We start from the raw sequence: 19,309 nt of genomic DNA on the forward strand, positions 1-19,309 counted from the left end.
TCCATTTTTTAGATGATGAATGGAGACATAGAGAGGTCCTGTGGTAACACAGACACAGCTACTAGTGCAAAGTCAAGATTTGAACTGGACATTCTAGTTGCCGAATTCAAACTCATAACCACGATGCTGTATTACACTATACTCTCACAAATACGTATTTCCACTGGAAAATGAAGTTACTTTATACTGTAAGATACTAATGCTTAGCTAGGAATGATGGATTCACAGCTTAAATGATATAACTAGTTTCTAAGACTAGCATTAATTAAAATGTGAATTCACTTTGAGGTCTTTTAGAAGGTGAGTAAAATATATCATATTAACAGTTAATGTGTTTTGAGCTGATTTTTCGACATGATTCTAAGCATAAGTAAATTTGATCTTGAAAAGTAGAAGTTGCAATTTAGACTAATATATAACATAGCACACATTATATTTACTAATCCAATGCCCTACATTATCTTTATGATTCTAATAGAAAATAAAACAAAATTATTGTATGTGCTTTCCTTCTTCAAGAAACTTAAATACAGTTTTCTTTGAATTCTTTCTATAGTACCGCTTAACAAACATGTTTTCTAGTTTTTTATGTATTTTATGGTTATGAAGTTGGTCACCTTCCAAAATTAATAAATTGTAACTTACTGTCTCTTCATTTAATCAGAGATTATTGTTAAAGAAGAGACATAAGCTTGCAGGTGCAAAGCTAGCATTTGATGTAGGTAAAATAAATGTCATTATTCTTAGTTGTTACTTCACCCGTTATTTTAGTGAATTGCTTTTTTGAATTCTAAAATTACAAACCAGTAAGCAGATTGTGCAAATGTTTTATTTTTACCTTGTGGCCAACATAATAATAATTATATGGAATACATAAGTACTAATTCCAGACTTTGCTTTAAGCAGATACGTTTTGAGAATTGAGTATAACCTCTTGTTCGAATGGCAATTGATTTTTGTGAGTATAGAAATTTGGATATTTTCTTTAAATTCCAGTTTATTGCTAAAAAATTAAACTTAATGTTTGTATTATACTTGTTTTCTCTGTTTTAGAAATGTCTATTTTTATGAATTTGTATTTAAATCAATGTTAGTCATGAATTTTCAATACAATGGAAATTTCTAGTGTTGCTAATATTATGGTTTAAGAAAATTGTCATATTTTACCACAGAATCTCAATTATGTGTCATTTTGTTTTCTTAGGAACTTCCAGCACCATTACTTGATGATAAATGTAAAAAGGAATTTGATGAAGATGTATACAATCATAAAACACCAGAATCTAATATTAAGATGAAAATAGCTTGGCGTTACCAGTTATTACCCAAGATGGAGGCAAGTAAACATACAAATTCTTTCCAAAATTTGCAAATGCATTTGTTTTCATCTTACAGAATCTCTTGTGGTATGCCTATATGTGTATTTGTTTATTTAAAGAATTAGCTGTTTCATTTGTAGAGTATTTGGTCAAGACGATCTATTTCTTACAAATAAAATCTATGGTAACTTGTTTTTTACCAAAATAGGTTGTTTCATTTCTTCCATAATGCCCATATAGAATGCTTTATTCTAGAGTTGCAAGACAGAGTAAGTGAACTAATGAAGCCATTTCTATCCAGTATGGTTACCTATAAATACTCAATGTAAATGATGGTTCTTTGGAATTACTATTTTTATCCTTATACATTTTCAGTCATTACATTTTCAAACTCATCTATCTGGTAACATCATCTATTCAGAACAGACAGAATAGGTAAGAAATGAAGGAAAAATTTCTGAGAAGTCAGAACAAATGCCAATAAATCTGTCCAGTAAAACTCAGGAACTCTATTCCTGGTGATGGATGGTTCATTTATTAGCTTCCTTATTTGATTCTTCACTTCATTCACTTTTCAGACTACATTATTTAACATCTATCAGATATTAGCATACTAGTAGAAAAGAAAGGAATATTCTAATCTGAATAAGACATAGTTTCCTTAGTCCATCCTTCTCTAGTCTTCCACATTGACATCAGTGTTATCTTTCCCAAGGATAGAAATATGTGTATGATACCTTTAACTTCAAATGCCTCATTTGGTTTCCTGTTTTCACTACCCCCTTCTAAATAAATAGCAGACCGTAGTACCCTCTAATACTATCCTGCCAAACTCAGACACAGCCTTAGAATTCTTCTCTACAGGAATGTTCTGGGTAGCCACTACCACTAATGAAAGTTAGTATATGGGATCAAACCTGTTTGATATTATAAGCTCGCAATATGAAATACAAATTTAAGATTGTATGTATACAAAATCTGTATAATCTAATCCAAGCCTACCTTTTTAGCCTCTTCCTCCCGTGTATATAAAACACTACATTCAACTATCTTTTGAGAATTGCTTCTTATAAACTGCTTGTATTTCTTTTAGTAATGCTTTTTTCACTTTCTTACTCACCAATGCATCCTTCTCCAAGTTCAAATGTTACTACCTCTTATGGCTTTCCATACATAATTTTCCGCTTTCCTTTTTTTCCCTGTAGCACTTCATATATTTTAAAATACATCTTTCTCTGGGTTGGGCGCAGTGGCTCACGCCTGAAATCCCAGCACTTTGGGAGGCCAAGGCGGGTGGATCACAAGGTCAGGAGTTCAAGACCAGCCTAGCCAAGATGGTGAAACCCCATCTCTACTAAAAATACACAAAAATTAGTTGGGCTTGGTGGCAGGCGCCTGTAATACCAGCTACTCAGAAGGCTGAGGCAGAGAATTGCTTGAACCTGGGAGGTGGAGGTTGCCATGAGCTGAGATCGTGCCACTGCACTCCAGCCTGGGCGACAGAGCAGGACTCCGTCTCAAAAAATATGTATATATACATCTTTCTCATTGTTTTATACTTAATTGGTAGTATAACTCTCTCCTCCACCACACAGAAAATTTTCTGTGAGGCGAGAGCTTGTTTTATTTTCTCTTGTACCTCCAGCACTTATGCTAATGCTCTTTTAATCAATAATAATGATAAATGTATTTATTCATTCAGTCAGCAAATACTAAGTATCATCTGTGTACCAGATATAAAACATGTTATAATAGATGCATATTAAGCAATGACATATTGTTCTAATTTGTGTGGAAACTATTTGAATAATATTTTTAAGCTGTGATTTAAATGACTGTGAACAAACTACAAATTTAAGAGAGAATATTTGCAACTCAAATTATAAAATAAGGACAAATTTTCCTTATATACAAATAACTTTTAAAATGAAAAAGGAAAATTCTACAACTGATTTTTTTTAATGGGCAAAAATATGAAAAGGAAATGTAAGTGACTCTTAAACATACAAAACATATGCCCAATTTCAGTTTTAATGAGAGAAATTCAAATGAAAACTACACTGTCCTGCTATTTTTCTCTTATCAAATTGACAGTGATCTAACTTGGTAAGACACTGTATTAGCTAGGGTGGGGGAAGCTGATACTCATACTTTGCTGGTGAAAATGTAAAAAGGTACAACTTCTGTAGAAAGTATTTTGGTAGTAACCTTCACGATTACAAAAACATATATTCTTTGATTCTTTTGGATATTTACATCATCAATATATTTACTCAAATGTAAAAGTAAATACACATGAGCTATTCATACAGCAGATTTTTTTTTAACAGCAAGAGATTGAAAATAGCCTAAATGTCTATCAGTAAGCAACTAGCTAAATAAATTATGGTATGTCTGAACAGTAAAATACTATACATTTGTATTAAAAAATAGAAGGAAGCTCTGTGTAATCAGAAGTTGTTACAGGTATAGCCTAGCTTGGATGTGAACGAGAACTGGGTGCAAGAGGCCAGAATAGAGGTTAGTCTGTTTAGAAAAATATGAGTTAAGTGATAGAAATCAAAACAGACTAGAAATATAGGACTAGCACTTGAGAACCCTAATGGCAAAGAACTTCACGTCTTTGATTCTGGCAGATTCATTCAAGTGACTGGCCTTAATGGTGACTGTATTCTAATTTTTCTATTGCTGTGTCCTGAAAGAGTCAGTAATGAACCTAAACTCTAAGTTTAGAGGCTGGAGTACAGTGGCGCGATCTCAGCTCACTGCACCCTCCGCCTCCCAGGTTCAAGTGATTCTCCTGCCTCAGCCTCCCGAGTAGCTGGGACTATAGTTGCCCACCACCACGCCCGGCTAGCTTTTGTATTTTTCGTAGAGATGGCGTTTCATCATGTTGGCTGGTCTCGAACTCCTGACCTCAGGTGATCTGCCTGCCTTGGCCTCCCAAAGTGCTGGGATTCTAGGTGTGAGCCACTGCACCCAGCTGATTTTGGTCTTTTCATTGGTAATTAGCATTCTCAAGTGAAATGGTTGTCAAAAATGCAAGTAACTAAAGCTTTAAGCCTTTTCTCTTTTTTTTTTTTTTTTTTGAGACGGAGTCTTGCTCTGTCACCCAGGCTGGAGTACAGTGGCACGATCTCAGCTCACCGCAACCTCCGCTTCCCGGGTACAAGCGATTCTCCTGCCTCAGCATGCCAAGTAGCTGGGATTACAGATGCACACCACCACACCCAGATAATTTTTGTATTTTTAATAGAGATGGGGTTTCACTGTGTTGGCAAGGCTGGTCTTGAACTCCTGACCTCGTGATCCGCCAACCTCGGCCTCCGAAAGTGTTGGGATTACAGGTGTGAGCCACCGCACCTGGCCAGCCTTTTCTCTTATTGCTTATTATGAAAGCTATATAGAGTTGGGGTAAAAATTATTTGTTTCTCTAAAAATACATTGTTTTTTATAAATTTGAATCATAGATACTATCCTTGCCCCAGTGAGTAGTGCTAATTTTGTTCTTCCTTTTAGAGTCTGGTGCACCTGCCATTGGCTTTGTTATCTATTAATTAAGGTTGCATATTAACAAATAAACTTAGTACACTTTTCCTTTTTTTCTTTTCTTCTTCTTTTTTTTTTTTTTTTTTTTTTGAGATAGGATCTTGCTCTGTCACCCAGGCTACAGTGCAGTGGCACAATTATGTCTCACTGCAACCTTGACCTCCCAGGTTCAGGTGACCTTCCCACCTCAGCCTCACAAATATGAGACCACAAGTGCGTGCCAGAGCACCCAGCTTATTGTTTAATATTTTTGTAGAGATAGGGTCTCACTATGTTGCCCAGGCTGGTCTCAAACTCCTGGCTTCAAGCAAGCAATCCTCTCACCTTGGCCTCCTGAAGTGCTGGGATTACAAGCATAAGCCACTGAACCCAGCCCTAGTGCTCAGTTTTCAAGGTTTAAAGCTTGAATGTTTTGAAAATTGTTCTCTTCTTATGATGAACTTGTCCAGATTATTTATTTTTTCATTTTCTTAGGTCTCTACTAAAAGATTACTTTACCAGAAGTGACTGCCTTTGTCGCTGTGAATGAAATAAAACCACTCTGTATCATCTTCTTTCACTGCTTTACTTTTCTTAAAGGCACTTATCATTAAATGATGATAATATATATCTAATTTATTATTATCATCTATCTCCTACTAGAATGTGAGCTCAATGAGAGAAAGGGACTTTGACTGTTTTGTTTTACTGACATTTAGTAGGTGCTCAGTAATTATTTGTTGGATGCATGAAGGAATGAATAGTATGTAGATTAAATATTTAACTGAGCTAAGACACATTAATCGATACAGACAAAATGATAGCTTATTTTGAATATGCAGTCAATGGTCATGCTTATGTTTACTTGTATTTACAGTGAGTTGTATCCAATTTAGAAAATAGAACCACCTTCTGGCTTCTTTGCTTTTCTTTGAAATGTCACTAGCATGTATATTTGCCTGTTAAGGTAATTTTATATATGATGATTTGCCAAGACTGATAGGCTTTGATGATCACTCGTCATTATCTGCTTTATAAATCTAGGCTTTACTTTGCCTTTCTCATTTTAATACACACACACACACACACACACACACACACGCACACACACAAAACCTGGCTGTATTAGTTCATTCTCACTGAGACTGGGTCATTTACAAACAAAAGAGGTTTAATTGTCTCACAGTTTCACATACCTGTGGAGGCCTCGGGAAACTTACAATCATGGCAGAAGGTGAAGGGGAAGCAAGGCACATCTTACATGGCAGCAGGAGAGAAAGCACAGGGGAAACTGCCACTTTTAAACCATCAGATCTCCTGAGAACTCCCTCACTATCAGGAGAACAGCATGGGGGAAACCACCCCCATGATCCAATCCCTTCTCACCAGGATCCTTCCTCGACATGTGGGGATTACAATTTGAGTTGAGATTTGGGTGGGGACACAGAACCAAACCATATCACTGGGTTTTCTGAGATCAGATGAGATTGGGCACATTCAGGGTGGTTTGGCCGTAGACTTCACTGTGTTTTCTTTATTTTACTTGGGACAAAATGCAGTTAACATAATTGTGGCTTGAGATTAAATAAATAGTTCAAAAGTAGGTGTATTGATTATCATAGATGCCTTTTAAAATAAGTTGTCACCAGGTCCTAAGGGTGTAGCCATATTACCACTTACTAATGCAAAAGTGGAGAAGAATATATGTACCTAGATCAATAACACTAGTTCAGTAAAGCATAAAGCAGTGCTTCATTTGAATTGAAGAGTGTATAGTTTTAAAAAAGCCCTCTTTTCTTCACCATGTGATTTTAATTCTCTCTAAGGTGGACATGCCTTCTTCTCCCCTATCTTATAATCATCAACCACTATTCCTGACTCACTCCATGAATTGCTAGCCGACAGTATATTCTGAGACTTAATTTTCTCAGTATTGTAGAGCTCTAATACCATGACCTACAATGACTCCAGCAACTCATGGCAGTGTGTTAAGTCTTTATTATGTTAAATTCTCATCAAACATTGACTTTCTATCTTAGTGGTTTAGCTGCAGCAGCCCTGTGGTAGATGTGTATAGGTGTAGATGACCAACAAATACCATTTTTTCAATAAGGCAATGTAATTACAAAACACAGTGATGGATCTTCTCATTCTCTAGTGAATCATGACACAATAATAACAATGAATAACATTTACATACTACTTCACAATTTACAGAATATTCATTGCCAGTATTACATTAGAGTCTCACAACAGCCTTGTAAAATAATTATTAGCTCCAGATTCTAGTGATTAAACTGAGGATCAAAGTGTTTTAAAAACTGTTTGGATTCTTGATGTCTGGTATGCTATACTGAGAAATAAGAAATAATAACAACAGTAAGAAAAGGTCTTATTTAGATTTTCTTGGTGCAGCTTTTCTTTGAAAGTTTTGTTTCTTTGTAACATACTACAAGTAGAGTACGGTATTTTTTTTACCGTTTTTCTCCTGTACCCCCATCAAAGTTCATTTCCTTTTAACATCATAAATTTTTACTGAACCATTTCATTTTACTCACTTCCACAGATGACAAAGTCAAAAGGTAGTTTATGAACGTGAATTAGAAGTTTTCATAATGTAAAACTAAAGCAACATGTTCTTACCTAATAAGCTGACTAGTTATTGATAATAGTTTGATATTTTTAAATGTGTCAATTTTTATTGAGTTGATGACAGTTTTTTGTAGATGATAATTATTTTATTTACAGCATATAGTTATCTTTTTTAGAGCAAATGTCTAAGTCTTTGTTTTATAATTCTAGGCCTCAAAAGATTTCAGTGTTTCAAAATCTGATTATATGTTAATGTTATATGTCTTGAGCAGAAAAACTTGGAAAATTGTTTTTTCCTGTAAGAATATATTTTTATTTTCATTGTTAATTGAAAGATTAAAGTTTTTCATTAGCAATAAAATTTTCATGGCTACCTTATGAATATTTTAGCTACCATATCTAATTTTAATTTCTAAATAAATTAATAACAATTATAATGAGAAAAGCTTCCAATTTTATTTTTACATTTTAATGAATTATTTGTGTTCTATATGTAAACTGTCTCAGCATGAAATCAATTTTCTGCCTTGATTCATTCCAAATCTGAGATTTCTGTCACATTAATATTGTAATTAGAAACATTAATAGAGACGGCAACTTAAAAAGCATACTTTGCTTCTTGGCAATTTAGCATATTTCTCTGAGTGCATAGGACTTCAAGAACTTTCAGCCCACTAATAAATTTATTAACTCAAACTTAAAAGAAGTGAAAAGTCTCTTTCTTTCTCTCTCCCCATGGCCAGTCTGCTAAAATAGATTATTCATGCTTATTTGATTCAGGTAGGCTTTTGCAAGCTTCCCTACTAGGCCTGGGAATGTGGTACATTGAGGCCTTTTCAGAGGCTTCTGACATAGACCAAGCTTTTATTGCATGGTGTTTTATTATAGCCAAATCCTAGTCTCCACCCAGTTTGTAGGCACTCTGCTTATTCTTTTGAATCAGGAAAGGTTATCACCTACCTTAATCCATGCAGCAGCATGGATTAAGGACACCAGTGTGCCCCAGGATTCTCAAAGAGGATCCTGGAAACTTCTGGTTTTTTCTTTTTTGCTGTCTTTACTAAATTCTATTGGGCCTTAGGGGGATTTGCATCTGAAATGGGCAACCTGGTGTTTTTCTCAATGAAGACATCAGATCAAAGTTCAGTTAGTCAAGGCCTTTCTAAAACATTAAGGGGGCTTGGACTTACACAATAAAAAGATGAGCTCTAGCAGAGATTGCAATAAAAACATTCTGAACTATAATCCGGATAAAGAATAGATTATAGGCCAAAGAACAGACCTTGTTTAAATTGCTTTAGACTAATAAGTTTACATTTTTTAAGTTTGTACCCTATTTTTAAGAAACATTTTAATATTATATATTTTATTTATCAATAGTTTCATGATAAATGGATAAATTATGTTTTGGGAACAAGAATTCTGTACATATTGGATTGAAAAGATTAGATTGAAGCAAACTGATAGCATATCTTTCATTAATGAAAGTAAGTAGTACCTTATGGAGGGATGAACGGTCATTTCATTTAAAAAATAAATGTCAAACCCACAGACTCTGAATCTGAAAAAAGTATTTCTATTAGACTTAAAAATTTTTATTTCTTATTACTGTATAATTTCCTGTTGGGAGGCATTTAGTTTAAGAATATGAATCCTTGAAGTCTTAAATGCAAATATCTAGTGTCAAGCAAATATGTCTTTCTTATCTAAATTAAAAAGTTGTCACTTAGATAAGTATCTACTATGTATAGTTCTTCAATTTCTGTAGTGATTATCTAGTTTTGTTGAATATGCTGAAACTTATATGTTTCAGGACAGTGGAAATTATGTAATAGTAGATCTGAAATCTTTTATTAGAGACTATTGCCAAGTGGAATTTGTTAATAGTTCAATTTTGGATAGTGATGTATATATATTTTCAATGTATTGAATGAAAGAAATTAGTTCAAAGTCCATTCAAAGCAACGTAATAATAATGTTATGTTAGTAGACTTTTGCTATCCCATATAAATAAATTCAGTGTCATATAAATTAGAGTTTCTTATAAGAAAGATAATTTGTTAGAGAAATTGTTAGTAGAGAACACAAAAGAGGAATTATCAATGAACCAATGATTATGCCAGGTTCTGATTGATCTAATGTAGGTCATATACGATCTTCCACTTTATCATGTGCCTTGTTCCTGTCTGGAGTATTGTAGTACATTTTATCCTATAAGCTTAATTTAAATTTGCAAGAAATGTTTAATCTACACATATATTGTCTTATGTGAGAATTCAGTTTTAAATTATACTCAGTTTAATATATTTAAATAGCTAGTTTCTTTTGGACCTCTTACCAGTGAATTAATTGGGTTTAAGTTTTCAGTTAGTTCTTGGCAACTGCATATTTAACTTGTCATTAAAACCTAGAATCTTAAATATTAATTAAGAATTATGTATATTAAGTTTTGAACTTAGGAAGGCATACAGTATAATGAAAAAAAACCAAAGAGGTTTGTAAATTCTTGTCAAATTTAGAGAACCACTAGAAGTGAAGAAACATGAAAGATAAAAAGGTTGATTTGTAACTATAAATGGTTTAAAATAATAAAGGTTGTTGTATGCTTCTTTGAAATTTACTTAGTGTATGTATATCCGTTCTTCCTTATTAGCTTAAAATTCATAAATATGCCATTGTTTTGCTGGATGTAGGACAAATAAATTATAGCTTAAAAATAATTGTTTAACAACCACTGTGGGGTTTATTTTAGCAGATTGGACCAGTATCATCTTCAAGATTTGGTCACTATTATGATGCATCAAAAAGAATGCCACAAGAACTAATTGAGGCTTCAAATTGGCATGGATTTTTTCTTCCAGAGAAAATATCTTCAACTCTCAAAGTAGAACCCTGGTAAGTTAATGACCCATTTAATAACAAAATCTGATTTCAAATATTAGTAGAATGCACTTTTACCACATTTTTGAAAGAATACACATCTAAGGGTAAATATCATAATAAATATTAGTTTTCTACATAATTTGTAACTTCAAGTCTGTGTATTTTTCATAGTATTTCATTATCTGTGGCTTTCTTTTTTCTCTGGTCCTGTAACTGCTGAAACCACTATTTCTCTAATTTGCAACTTGAAAAGTCAGGACACCAAATTTATAAGTGCTGGTTTTCAAGAAAATGTAGAACAGTTCTAAACCAGAGTCTTTCAGCTTTAAATGCAAATAGACACCTAATAAATATGTATTGATAATAATAGCAATGAAAATGATACAAACTAATGTCATTTGCTTAATTTAATTTTTTGGCATATACTTTTTCAGAGCATAAACAAGTATATACTTTACAATATTTTATTTATGAAGGCTTTCTATTTCTGGCTTTGCTGTAAATAAAACAATCTGTATAATTTTAAGTGACTTAGAATTTAGAGTTTGGGTTTTAAGTATCAAAACAATGCAACATGTTTATACTGCCAGTACATTATTAAGACAAAACTCTGAAAATTACAGGACTTGACATTGAATAATGTATGTTATAAAGTATTAAGAATATTTAATTTCAATTTTTATTTCAGTAAGTTATGGAACAGATTGTCATTTATATTTTCTTAAGCATTTGTAAAACCATTTTCAAAATGAGATGAGCTATTAAATGAAGATTTAATAGGCAAGGCGTTGTGAACCAAAATGACTTAAAATTTATAGTCTCTGTTCTAAAAATAATACCTGAGAATTTAGTGGAGACTACTATACTCATGCTTATTAAATGTTTCCATAAATGTTCACTTTATTATGGAGTTCTCCAATCTATGGATAGAGACTTAGCAAAAGCAGTGCTTTGATGTTGTTTTAGCATTTATAACTACCATTAATGTATTACTGCTATGTGTCAGCCACTCTGTTAGGCACTTTACATTTGTTATCTTCTATAATCCTTATGTTAACCCTATACAGGGTTATGTAGTATTAATATGCAGAAGTATGTAGTCCCATTTTCTAGAAGATACTGAAATTCACAGAATTGATTTATCTGAGTTTTAATTATTAAGTGATAGAACCAGGCTTAATCTGTCAGATTTATCTTTCTTTTTTGCTTCACTGCTTCAGAAGATTTTGGTGTCTTTCACCTTTACTTTCCTGTGTCATGGAGTAATGAGCACTGATAAAAGAATTTTTTAAATCTGGATTCTTACATTGAGTTCATCCTACCCTTAACCTTGGGCAAATCACCTAAAATCAGTGAAAATCAATATCTTCATGTGAAAAATTGGAGGTGGGGAGAAGAGGAAATACCACCTGCCTTACTAGCTCACTAAATTTTTGTTAAGTTTGAGTGATTATATTGATTTTTATGTTTCCCAGTTTTTGCCACACATTGAGTCAAACATGCATTTACATACAAGCTTGCGAAATAGGTCAGGGTAATTTTCCCATAATTTCTCAAATAATAGTAAAGAGTGGAACCCAGGTTCAAAGTAAATTCTCCCTGATTCAAGTATCTGTATTAGCAATAATGCCATACTGTCTCCATTAACAGAGTGCTTAGGAAAATAAATGTAAAATGTATATTATGTTTGATGTATTTAAATGAAAAATAATATGGTGTTACTTTTGAGATTTAAAAAAATGTATTTTAAGGACAATACTTTTTTTTACACCAGCAAGTACAGTGTTATTCTTCATTTACTCAACAGCTGAGGTAAGGAGGGGATTAGCATGTGTCAAATATATTTTCCAAGTCAGGTACTCTCCCAGACGTTTGAATATGGGATAACTCATTAAATTTTGCCAACAACCCTCCAAGAGAATGTTAACCCCATTTTGTAAGCAATTTCAGGTTAGAGTTGCTAAGTAACTCTCCTGCTGTTGCAGGCTGTCAGTGACTGAGCTAACACCCAAACTCAAGTTTCTAAAACCTCTGCTTTTTTTTTTGTACCATGCTACCTCCATTTACTGAGGCAGTAAATGTACACCCACCAACCTAGGTGCCAGAAAAATTACTCCTTAATCAGCCTTGAGGATATAATCCTATAGTCTTTAAAATACATATTTTCTGAGTGTTTTTTAAGAACTAGCAGTTTTGCACAGAATAGGAAAATTTGTAGATTTTAATTATCAAGGCAGTATTTCATTTCATAGAGTTAACTGATAATTCATTTATTTCATATTAAACTTAAATGCTTAATTAAATGTAATTAAACTTTAAACATGTAATTAAATTAATTTTCAAAATGGGTACTTTACCATGTGAGATTTATTTTAATTTATGAAAAGCATGTGCTCATTTCACTAAAATGAACTTTACTGGTTCATTTATAAAACGATAAAGCTAAGCCTTACAGTTATCTATACTTTTCCTATAATTAAGGCTAGAGGATATAGCTGTGTCCTACTATCATATGTGAGGATATAATATATAATTTTATAATTTCTGAAGGTGCTATTAAAATATGTAAAGATATTTTTACAATAAGAAAAACTGCAGATCATTTAAAATTTACAGTAACTGATTTAAAATGATTAGTAGGTTTGCCTGTAGAAAAAATTCATACATACAGTTTAAATTTTCAAATTAAAGCCAGAGTATAAAGATCTCAGATGTTTTATAATAATATTATCAAGATAGTTTTGTTTGGATATTTCACTATTACAAATCAGATAATCTGAGTCACAAAATTTAAATAAGCTGGTTTTGAGAATAATTCTGGAGTCTAAGATTTTTTACTTTGACATTGTTTTCAGTTAAGCTTTGCTAACAAGTATGTCCAAGCATAGTTTGGTTTCCTTACTAGAAAGACACTGCCATTTTTCAGTGTCGTCTTTCTTACTGATTAACAATTATATTAACATATTGCTTAACCTACCACTACCAACTGAATGTTTGTGTCCCCCAGAATTCATATGTTGAAGCCCTAACCCCTAATGGGATGATGTTTGGAGATGGGGCCTTTGGGAAGTAATTAGGTTTAGATTAGGTTGTGAGGGTGGGACCCTGGTGTGATAAGATTCGTGTCTTTATAAAAGAGGGAGAGACACAGGAGCTCTCACTCTCTCCGGGAGCATGCAAGAATGAAAGGCCGTGTGAGCACACAGCAAGAAGGCTGCTATCTGCAACCTAAGGGAAGAGCCCTCACCAGGCACCAACTCTGCTGGCATGTTGATCTTGGACTTCAAGTCTCCAGAACAGTGAGAAAATAAATTCCTGTTTAAGCCCCCCAATCTATGGTATTTTGTTATGGCATCCTATCTTTGTCCGTTTGTGATGCTATAACAAAATACCTGAGACTCGGTAATTTATAAAGAGAGAAATTAAATATTGAACTTTCTATCCTCCAGATCTATGAGAAAATAAGTGTTGGCAGGTGTGGTTGTCTGGTGAGGCCAGCACTCTGCTTCCAAGATGGCACCTTTTTCCTGCATTCTCCAAAGGAGAGAAATGATGTGTTCTCACATGGCAGAATGTGAAAGGGCAAGCTAGCCAAAATGCTGTGTGAAGCCTTCTATATAAGGGCCTTAATTCCGTTTTTGAGAGAGGAGCCCTGATGACATAATCACCTCTTAAAGGCCTCATCTCTTAATACTATCACACTGACAACACCTGAATTTTGTAGGGTACACTTTCAAACTATTGCACAGACTGATCTGACGATGTTAGTTCTTGAATATTGAGTTTCATACAGTTGGTAGTCAATAGAATGAGTTTATTTTGATATGTTTCTCTGAATTTCAAGATTTTATTTTAACATGTTTGTCGTAACAATAACCAGTAGTTTCTTATATTGTCTGAGTTTTCTACTGATTAAATTGAATGAGTTGAATTCTGTGAGAACCGCTTGGTCTTTTAGTTTTTTGACTGCATTCTGAACCAGGCCTGACTAATTAAAATAGAAGCAGCATTCCTCATCTAGGAAGATGTGGAGACCTCCTTTTTTTTTGCAGTAAGTCAATCAAGGCCTTTGTGGTTTTGTAGGGTAACTGCTGCTAGGGAGTCTAGTTGGTTTTGGAGGTGGGTAATAGAGTTTGCAATTTTTTTTTTTTTTTTTTTTTTTTTTTTTAGGGAAGCCTATAAATCTGTAGAGAGTGCCTGGAAATATGATAATGAGATTCCTCTTAACTGATGTGTAGGAATATATGGAGAACGGAGGGCCCCTTGGGAGGAAGTGACAGAGCATATATGACAGTTTGAGGTTATGTTATAGGGTATAATGGAATGGTAAAGAAAGCATCCTTTAGGTCGATTACCGTATAGTGGGTGGTGTTGGAGGGGATGAGGGAGAGAAGTGTATAGGGGTTAGGGACCATGGGGTGAATAGGGAGGACAGCCTGATTGATGGCTCAGAGGTCCTGAATGAGTTGGTATGAGCAGTCAGATTTTCTAACGGGGAGGATGGAGGTGTTATATGGAGAATGTGTTGGTCTAAGAAGACGGCGTGAGCAGAGCTTGTTTATGATGGGTTGTAAGCCTTTTTGGTGTGTTAGGGAAATGGGATATTGGGGAATGTTGGGAAATTTAGAGGGGTCTTTTAACTGTATTTTGATGGGGTCCTGGTGAGCAGCTATGGAAGGGGTGGTGGTGTTTCACACTACTGGGTTAACAAGAGAGGTGGGTAGCGGGTGCTGGGTGGGGGGGTCAGGGGCCGTACTAGCAGAGAGGAGCAGGAGGGACTCTGGTTGCGGGGGGCAGGAAAAGGTGATAGAAGCTTTGAATTTGGCTAAAATGTTTCAGCCTAGGATGAGAGTGGGGCAGTGAAGCATGATAAGGAAGGAGTGTGAAGAAATATAGTATTAGACAGGGAACAAGTAAGGGATTCAGTAGCGTGTGGATGTGAGACGAGACCTGGGAAGGGTAAGTGGGTGCTAAAAATTTAGATAAAGCCGAGTAGCTGGCCCTGCTATCGATTAGAAAAGAGATTGGCTTACCTGCTATTAGCAGAGTTACCCTGGGCTCCAATGCAGATAGGGCCAAGGGTCCTGGGCTCCGTCAGTCTTCAGCAGCCGGGCCAAGGAGCTGTGGTAGGGTGAGCGATTTTTCACTCCTTACCTTGCCAAGGTTTTGAGGAGTTGATCTGTTAGCCTGATTGTTAAGAGGACAATCAGACTTCCAGTGACTGTTTCATTGGCAGGCTGGGCAAGGAGTTTTTGGTGTCCTTGGGCTGGGACATGCCGTCGCCCAGTGGCCTTCTTGGCTGCATTTAAAACAGGCCACAGAAGGGAGGCTGCTATCAGGTCTTTTGTGCCCTTGGGTGCTATTGCCAGGTTGGCGAATAGCCGCGGCTAGTAGCTGACATTTGGCACGATCTCGTTGGGCTTTATTTTTTCTTGTTCATTCCTATTATTAAAGACTTTGAAAGCCAGGTTGAGAAGGTCTTGTGGGGTTTGAGGGCCATCTTCAGGCTTTTTAAGTTTGCACCATATGTTAGGAGCAGACTGAGAGATAAAATGGGTATTAAGAACAATAGTTTTTTCCCGGGAGGTGGGGTCAGCATGGGTATATTTTTGGAGGGCCTCTGTAAGGCGGGAAATAAATTCAGCAGGGTTTTCATCAGCTCTTTGAGGGATATCTTTGAGCTTTTCATAATTTGCAGCCTTATGGGTTGCTTTATTAAGGCCTGCGATGAGACAAGTAGTCATATGGTTATGAGATGCCCGGCCGGGGTCTGTGGGTTGGTACTCCCAAGGGGGCTCCTTGGGAGATAATATTTTATTTCAAAAATACAAGACTTTTAGATTGAAAAGCAAAGAGCCACAGTATATTCAAAAGTCTAAATATAAGATTAAAGATTACAAGCATGAGTCATGCCTCTAATCCCAGCACTTTGGGAGGTCGAGGCAGGAGGATCAATCACTTGAGCCCAGGATTTCAAGACCAGCCTGGGCAACATAGTGAGACCCTGTCTCTACAAAAACAAACAAACAAAAAATACTAATAGCCAGGTGTGGTGGCACATGCTGTAGTCCCAGTTACTCAGGAGACTAAGGTGGGAGAATCACCTGAGACTGGGAGGCCAAGACTTGAGTGAGCTGTAATCATGCCACTGCACTCCAGCCTGGGCAAAAGAGCAAAACCGTTGTCTTAAAAAAAATAGAAAATTTACACTCACAAGAAAGAAATTCTATGGAACATCTAAGACTAAAAATTCGGAAGTCATATAGTTACAGAAGTATACTATAAATTACTTTATTAAAAGGATATGGTGAATGATAAATTAGTCCAAATCTCAGAACTGAAGGAAAGGCATCATGTAAGTGTGAAGAGAGATTCTGCCTATCTGGTTAGCTGCTAGTGATACAATTAAAGTAAAAAGATAATGTTTGAAAATTTAGAAAGAGGACTATTATTCTGGGCCTCATTTTTTGTTTGTTTTGTTTTGTTTTTTAACTTACTTTATTTTCAACTTTTATTTTAGATTCAAACATTTGCAGGTTTGATACAAAAGTATATTGCATGATGCTGAGGTTTGGGTTTCTGTTGATCACTTCACCCCGGTAGTGAGCATAGTACCCAATAGGTGTTTTTCAACCCTTGCCTCCCTTCCCCCCTCCGTATTCCCCAGTGTCTATTGTTCCCACCTTTATGTTCATGTGTACCAATGTTTAACTCCCACTTACAAGTAAGAACATGCAGTATTTGGTTATCCGTTTCAACATTTCACTTAGGAGAGTGGCTGGGCCTCATTTTGACCAATGGAGAGAAACTGCTTGCTTGCATGTTTGCCTTGTTTTTACCTCCTTTCTGTCCTTTAAAGGCCATCAGGTACACAGAGTTAAGTGAATCATCTTGTTCCTCATTTCATGCATGGTATCCTATCTCACTGGTATGCATGGATTTTGTTTTATTATTTTCCACCTTATTCACCCATTCCTAATCTCAGTCATCTCCTCCACAGTTATGTTTATGTATATCCTTCCAGATTTCTGCCCTTACTTCAATAATGTAATCTTTGACCCTTGACTCTTCTCTCTCTCTGCATCCAATCTATTAGCATGTCCTGTCAACTGTGTCTTCAAAATGTATCCAAATACCACTTTTGCAACCTTCAACTCTACATGCTAGCCTACATTACCCACATTTCTTGCCACAGCTGTTGGGATAGCCTCGTAATTGGTCTTGCTCTTTGCTCTTTGGTCCTTGCTCCTTGTTGGCTCCTGTTTTTCTTCAACATAGCCCTAGTGACTTTTTCAACATAGTACTGTCCAGTAGAATTTTCTGCAGTGATGGAAATTTTCTGTATCTGTGCTGTGTAATGTAGCGGCCACGCGAATGAATACATGAAATGTGACTAGTAAGAACAAGGCACTGAATTTTAATTTTATTTTTCTTTAGTTAATTTAAGTAGCCATATATAATTAGTGGCTATCTTGTTAGGCAGTCCAGTTTTACAGTATGAGTCGGCTCTTATCACTACTCTGCATCAAACTCTCCAATGATCCCCCAACTCATTCAGGATAGTAAATCCACGACCCTACAAGGCCTTACCTAATCTGTTCGCTATCTCTCTCTCTGATCTCACTAGATCTCATTGAGGTTGGGGAAAGGGGAAAGGGAATATCAAGAATGTTTTCCAGGATTCTGATGTTAGACTTAGGATAGTCCAATCTACTGAAGTAAGTAAACATAATCATATGTCCGATAATATTTATTGAAAGCTTTTTCCAAATCTCAACACCGTCTATGAACTTGAGCACCTGCTATGAGCCTAGCATTATGCTAAGTTCTAGATTATTGTAGTGAACAAAGCAGACGTTAACCTTGCCATTGTGTGGCTTACAGTCCAATAACAAAGCACATAATTTTTTTTAAACAAGCAAACAAATATATATGTAGTTAAATATAAAGAAAAAACATTTTCTATGGCAGAAGCTAAGTGGGCAGAGAGGGCAGTGGGTATACCTTGAGTTGTGTTCACTCAAAGTCTTTCTAAGTGGAAACATTTTAGCTGAGACCCAACTGAGAAGAAGGTAATCATGCAGTGGGCACTAGGCCAAGAAGTATTATTGTCAGAAGGAATAGCAGATGTGCTAATAAAAGAAGGAACTTGGTGTTTTCAAGGATGTAAATGGCCAATGTGGCTGAAATAGTGTGAGCGATGGAAAGAGCTATGTGGAGGTGAGTTCAGGTGGCAAAGAAAGATCAATAACTGGAAGGGGTTTGGGGTGAAATAAGATTTTTTTTGCTCTATTTAATTTATTTAAATATCAATGCAAAAAAAATTAATAAAGAGGGAATGTATGAAGATGTAGAAAAGAAAGCAGCAGTTTCTGAAGATATGTGCTGATGACTTCTCTTAGTGAAATATAATAGGCATAGCTATCCACTAGGGAGTGGTTACTTACCTCTTGGGAGTTTGGGTTGAATCGAGAAACTTAAGAAGGGTTATTGCATAGACTGGAAGAATACACTGACTACAGAAATCTCAAATGATTGGAGTGGTGCCAGTCTATCAGATTGTGTGACTTTCTTGCTTCTGTGCTAAGATTCCTGGGTTGAAATTTTGCAAGGTGGAGTGAGTAGGACAAAGAACAAAGAAGTTTAAACGATTAAAAATAGTGAACAAAATGTTGGATCATGAACTTTAGGCTGAAGAAAAACAATTGAAGACAATTGCTGTTGATACATATGTATATAAGGAGAAAGAGAAGGGGCAGTACACTGGTAGTAGATTTACTAATCTTAATAGTGGAGGTAAATGAAGAAAGCAAGCTACTAAGATAAGTAATATTGGGTGAGAATAAGATGTTTGAATTAGGACTGTAAGCCAGGTGCAGAGTCTTCAATTAACAGTAAGGAAAATGTCCAGGAGCTTGATAAAGACAGCAACTTAAAAGGAGAATGGCTGGGGGTTAGCTATATGTAAAAGAAGCATGGATTTCTTT

General features: G+C 35.3%; 1 protein-coding gene across 6 annotated transcripts in view; it reads left to right on the forward strand.

The window, feature by feature from the left end:
• The window catches only part of ELP4 (elongator acetyltransferase complex subunit 4), a 274,679-nt gene that overhangs the window by 83,908 nt on the left and 171,462 nt on the right, over positions 1-19,309 (forward strand). For 3 of the 6 annotated variants that reach the window (XM_003830413.6, XM_034932358.3, XM_055094261.2), the window contains exons 4-5: positions 1,205-1,336; positions 10,195-10,334. In XM_003830413.6, the coding sequence (XP_003830461.1) occupies positions 1,205-1,336; positions 10,195-10,334 (272 nt within the window). Of the gene's footprint in view, positions 1-1,204; positions 1,337-10,191; positions 10,335-19,309 lie in introns of all 6 variants that reach the window. The other 3 variants (XM_008955877.5, XM_034932357.3, XM_034932359.3) reach the window with 1 other exon arrangement.

This window comes from Pan paniscus, chromosome 9 (genome assembly GCF_029289425.2).
Source record: "Pan paniscus chromosome 9, NHGRI_mPanPan1-v2.0_pri, whole genome shotgun sequence".
Classification (NCBI taxonomy): domain Eukaryota; kingdom Metazoa; phylum Chordata; class Mammalia; order Primates; family Hominidae; genus Pan; species Pan paniscus.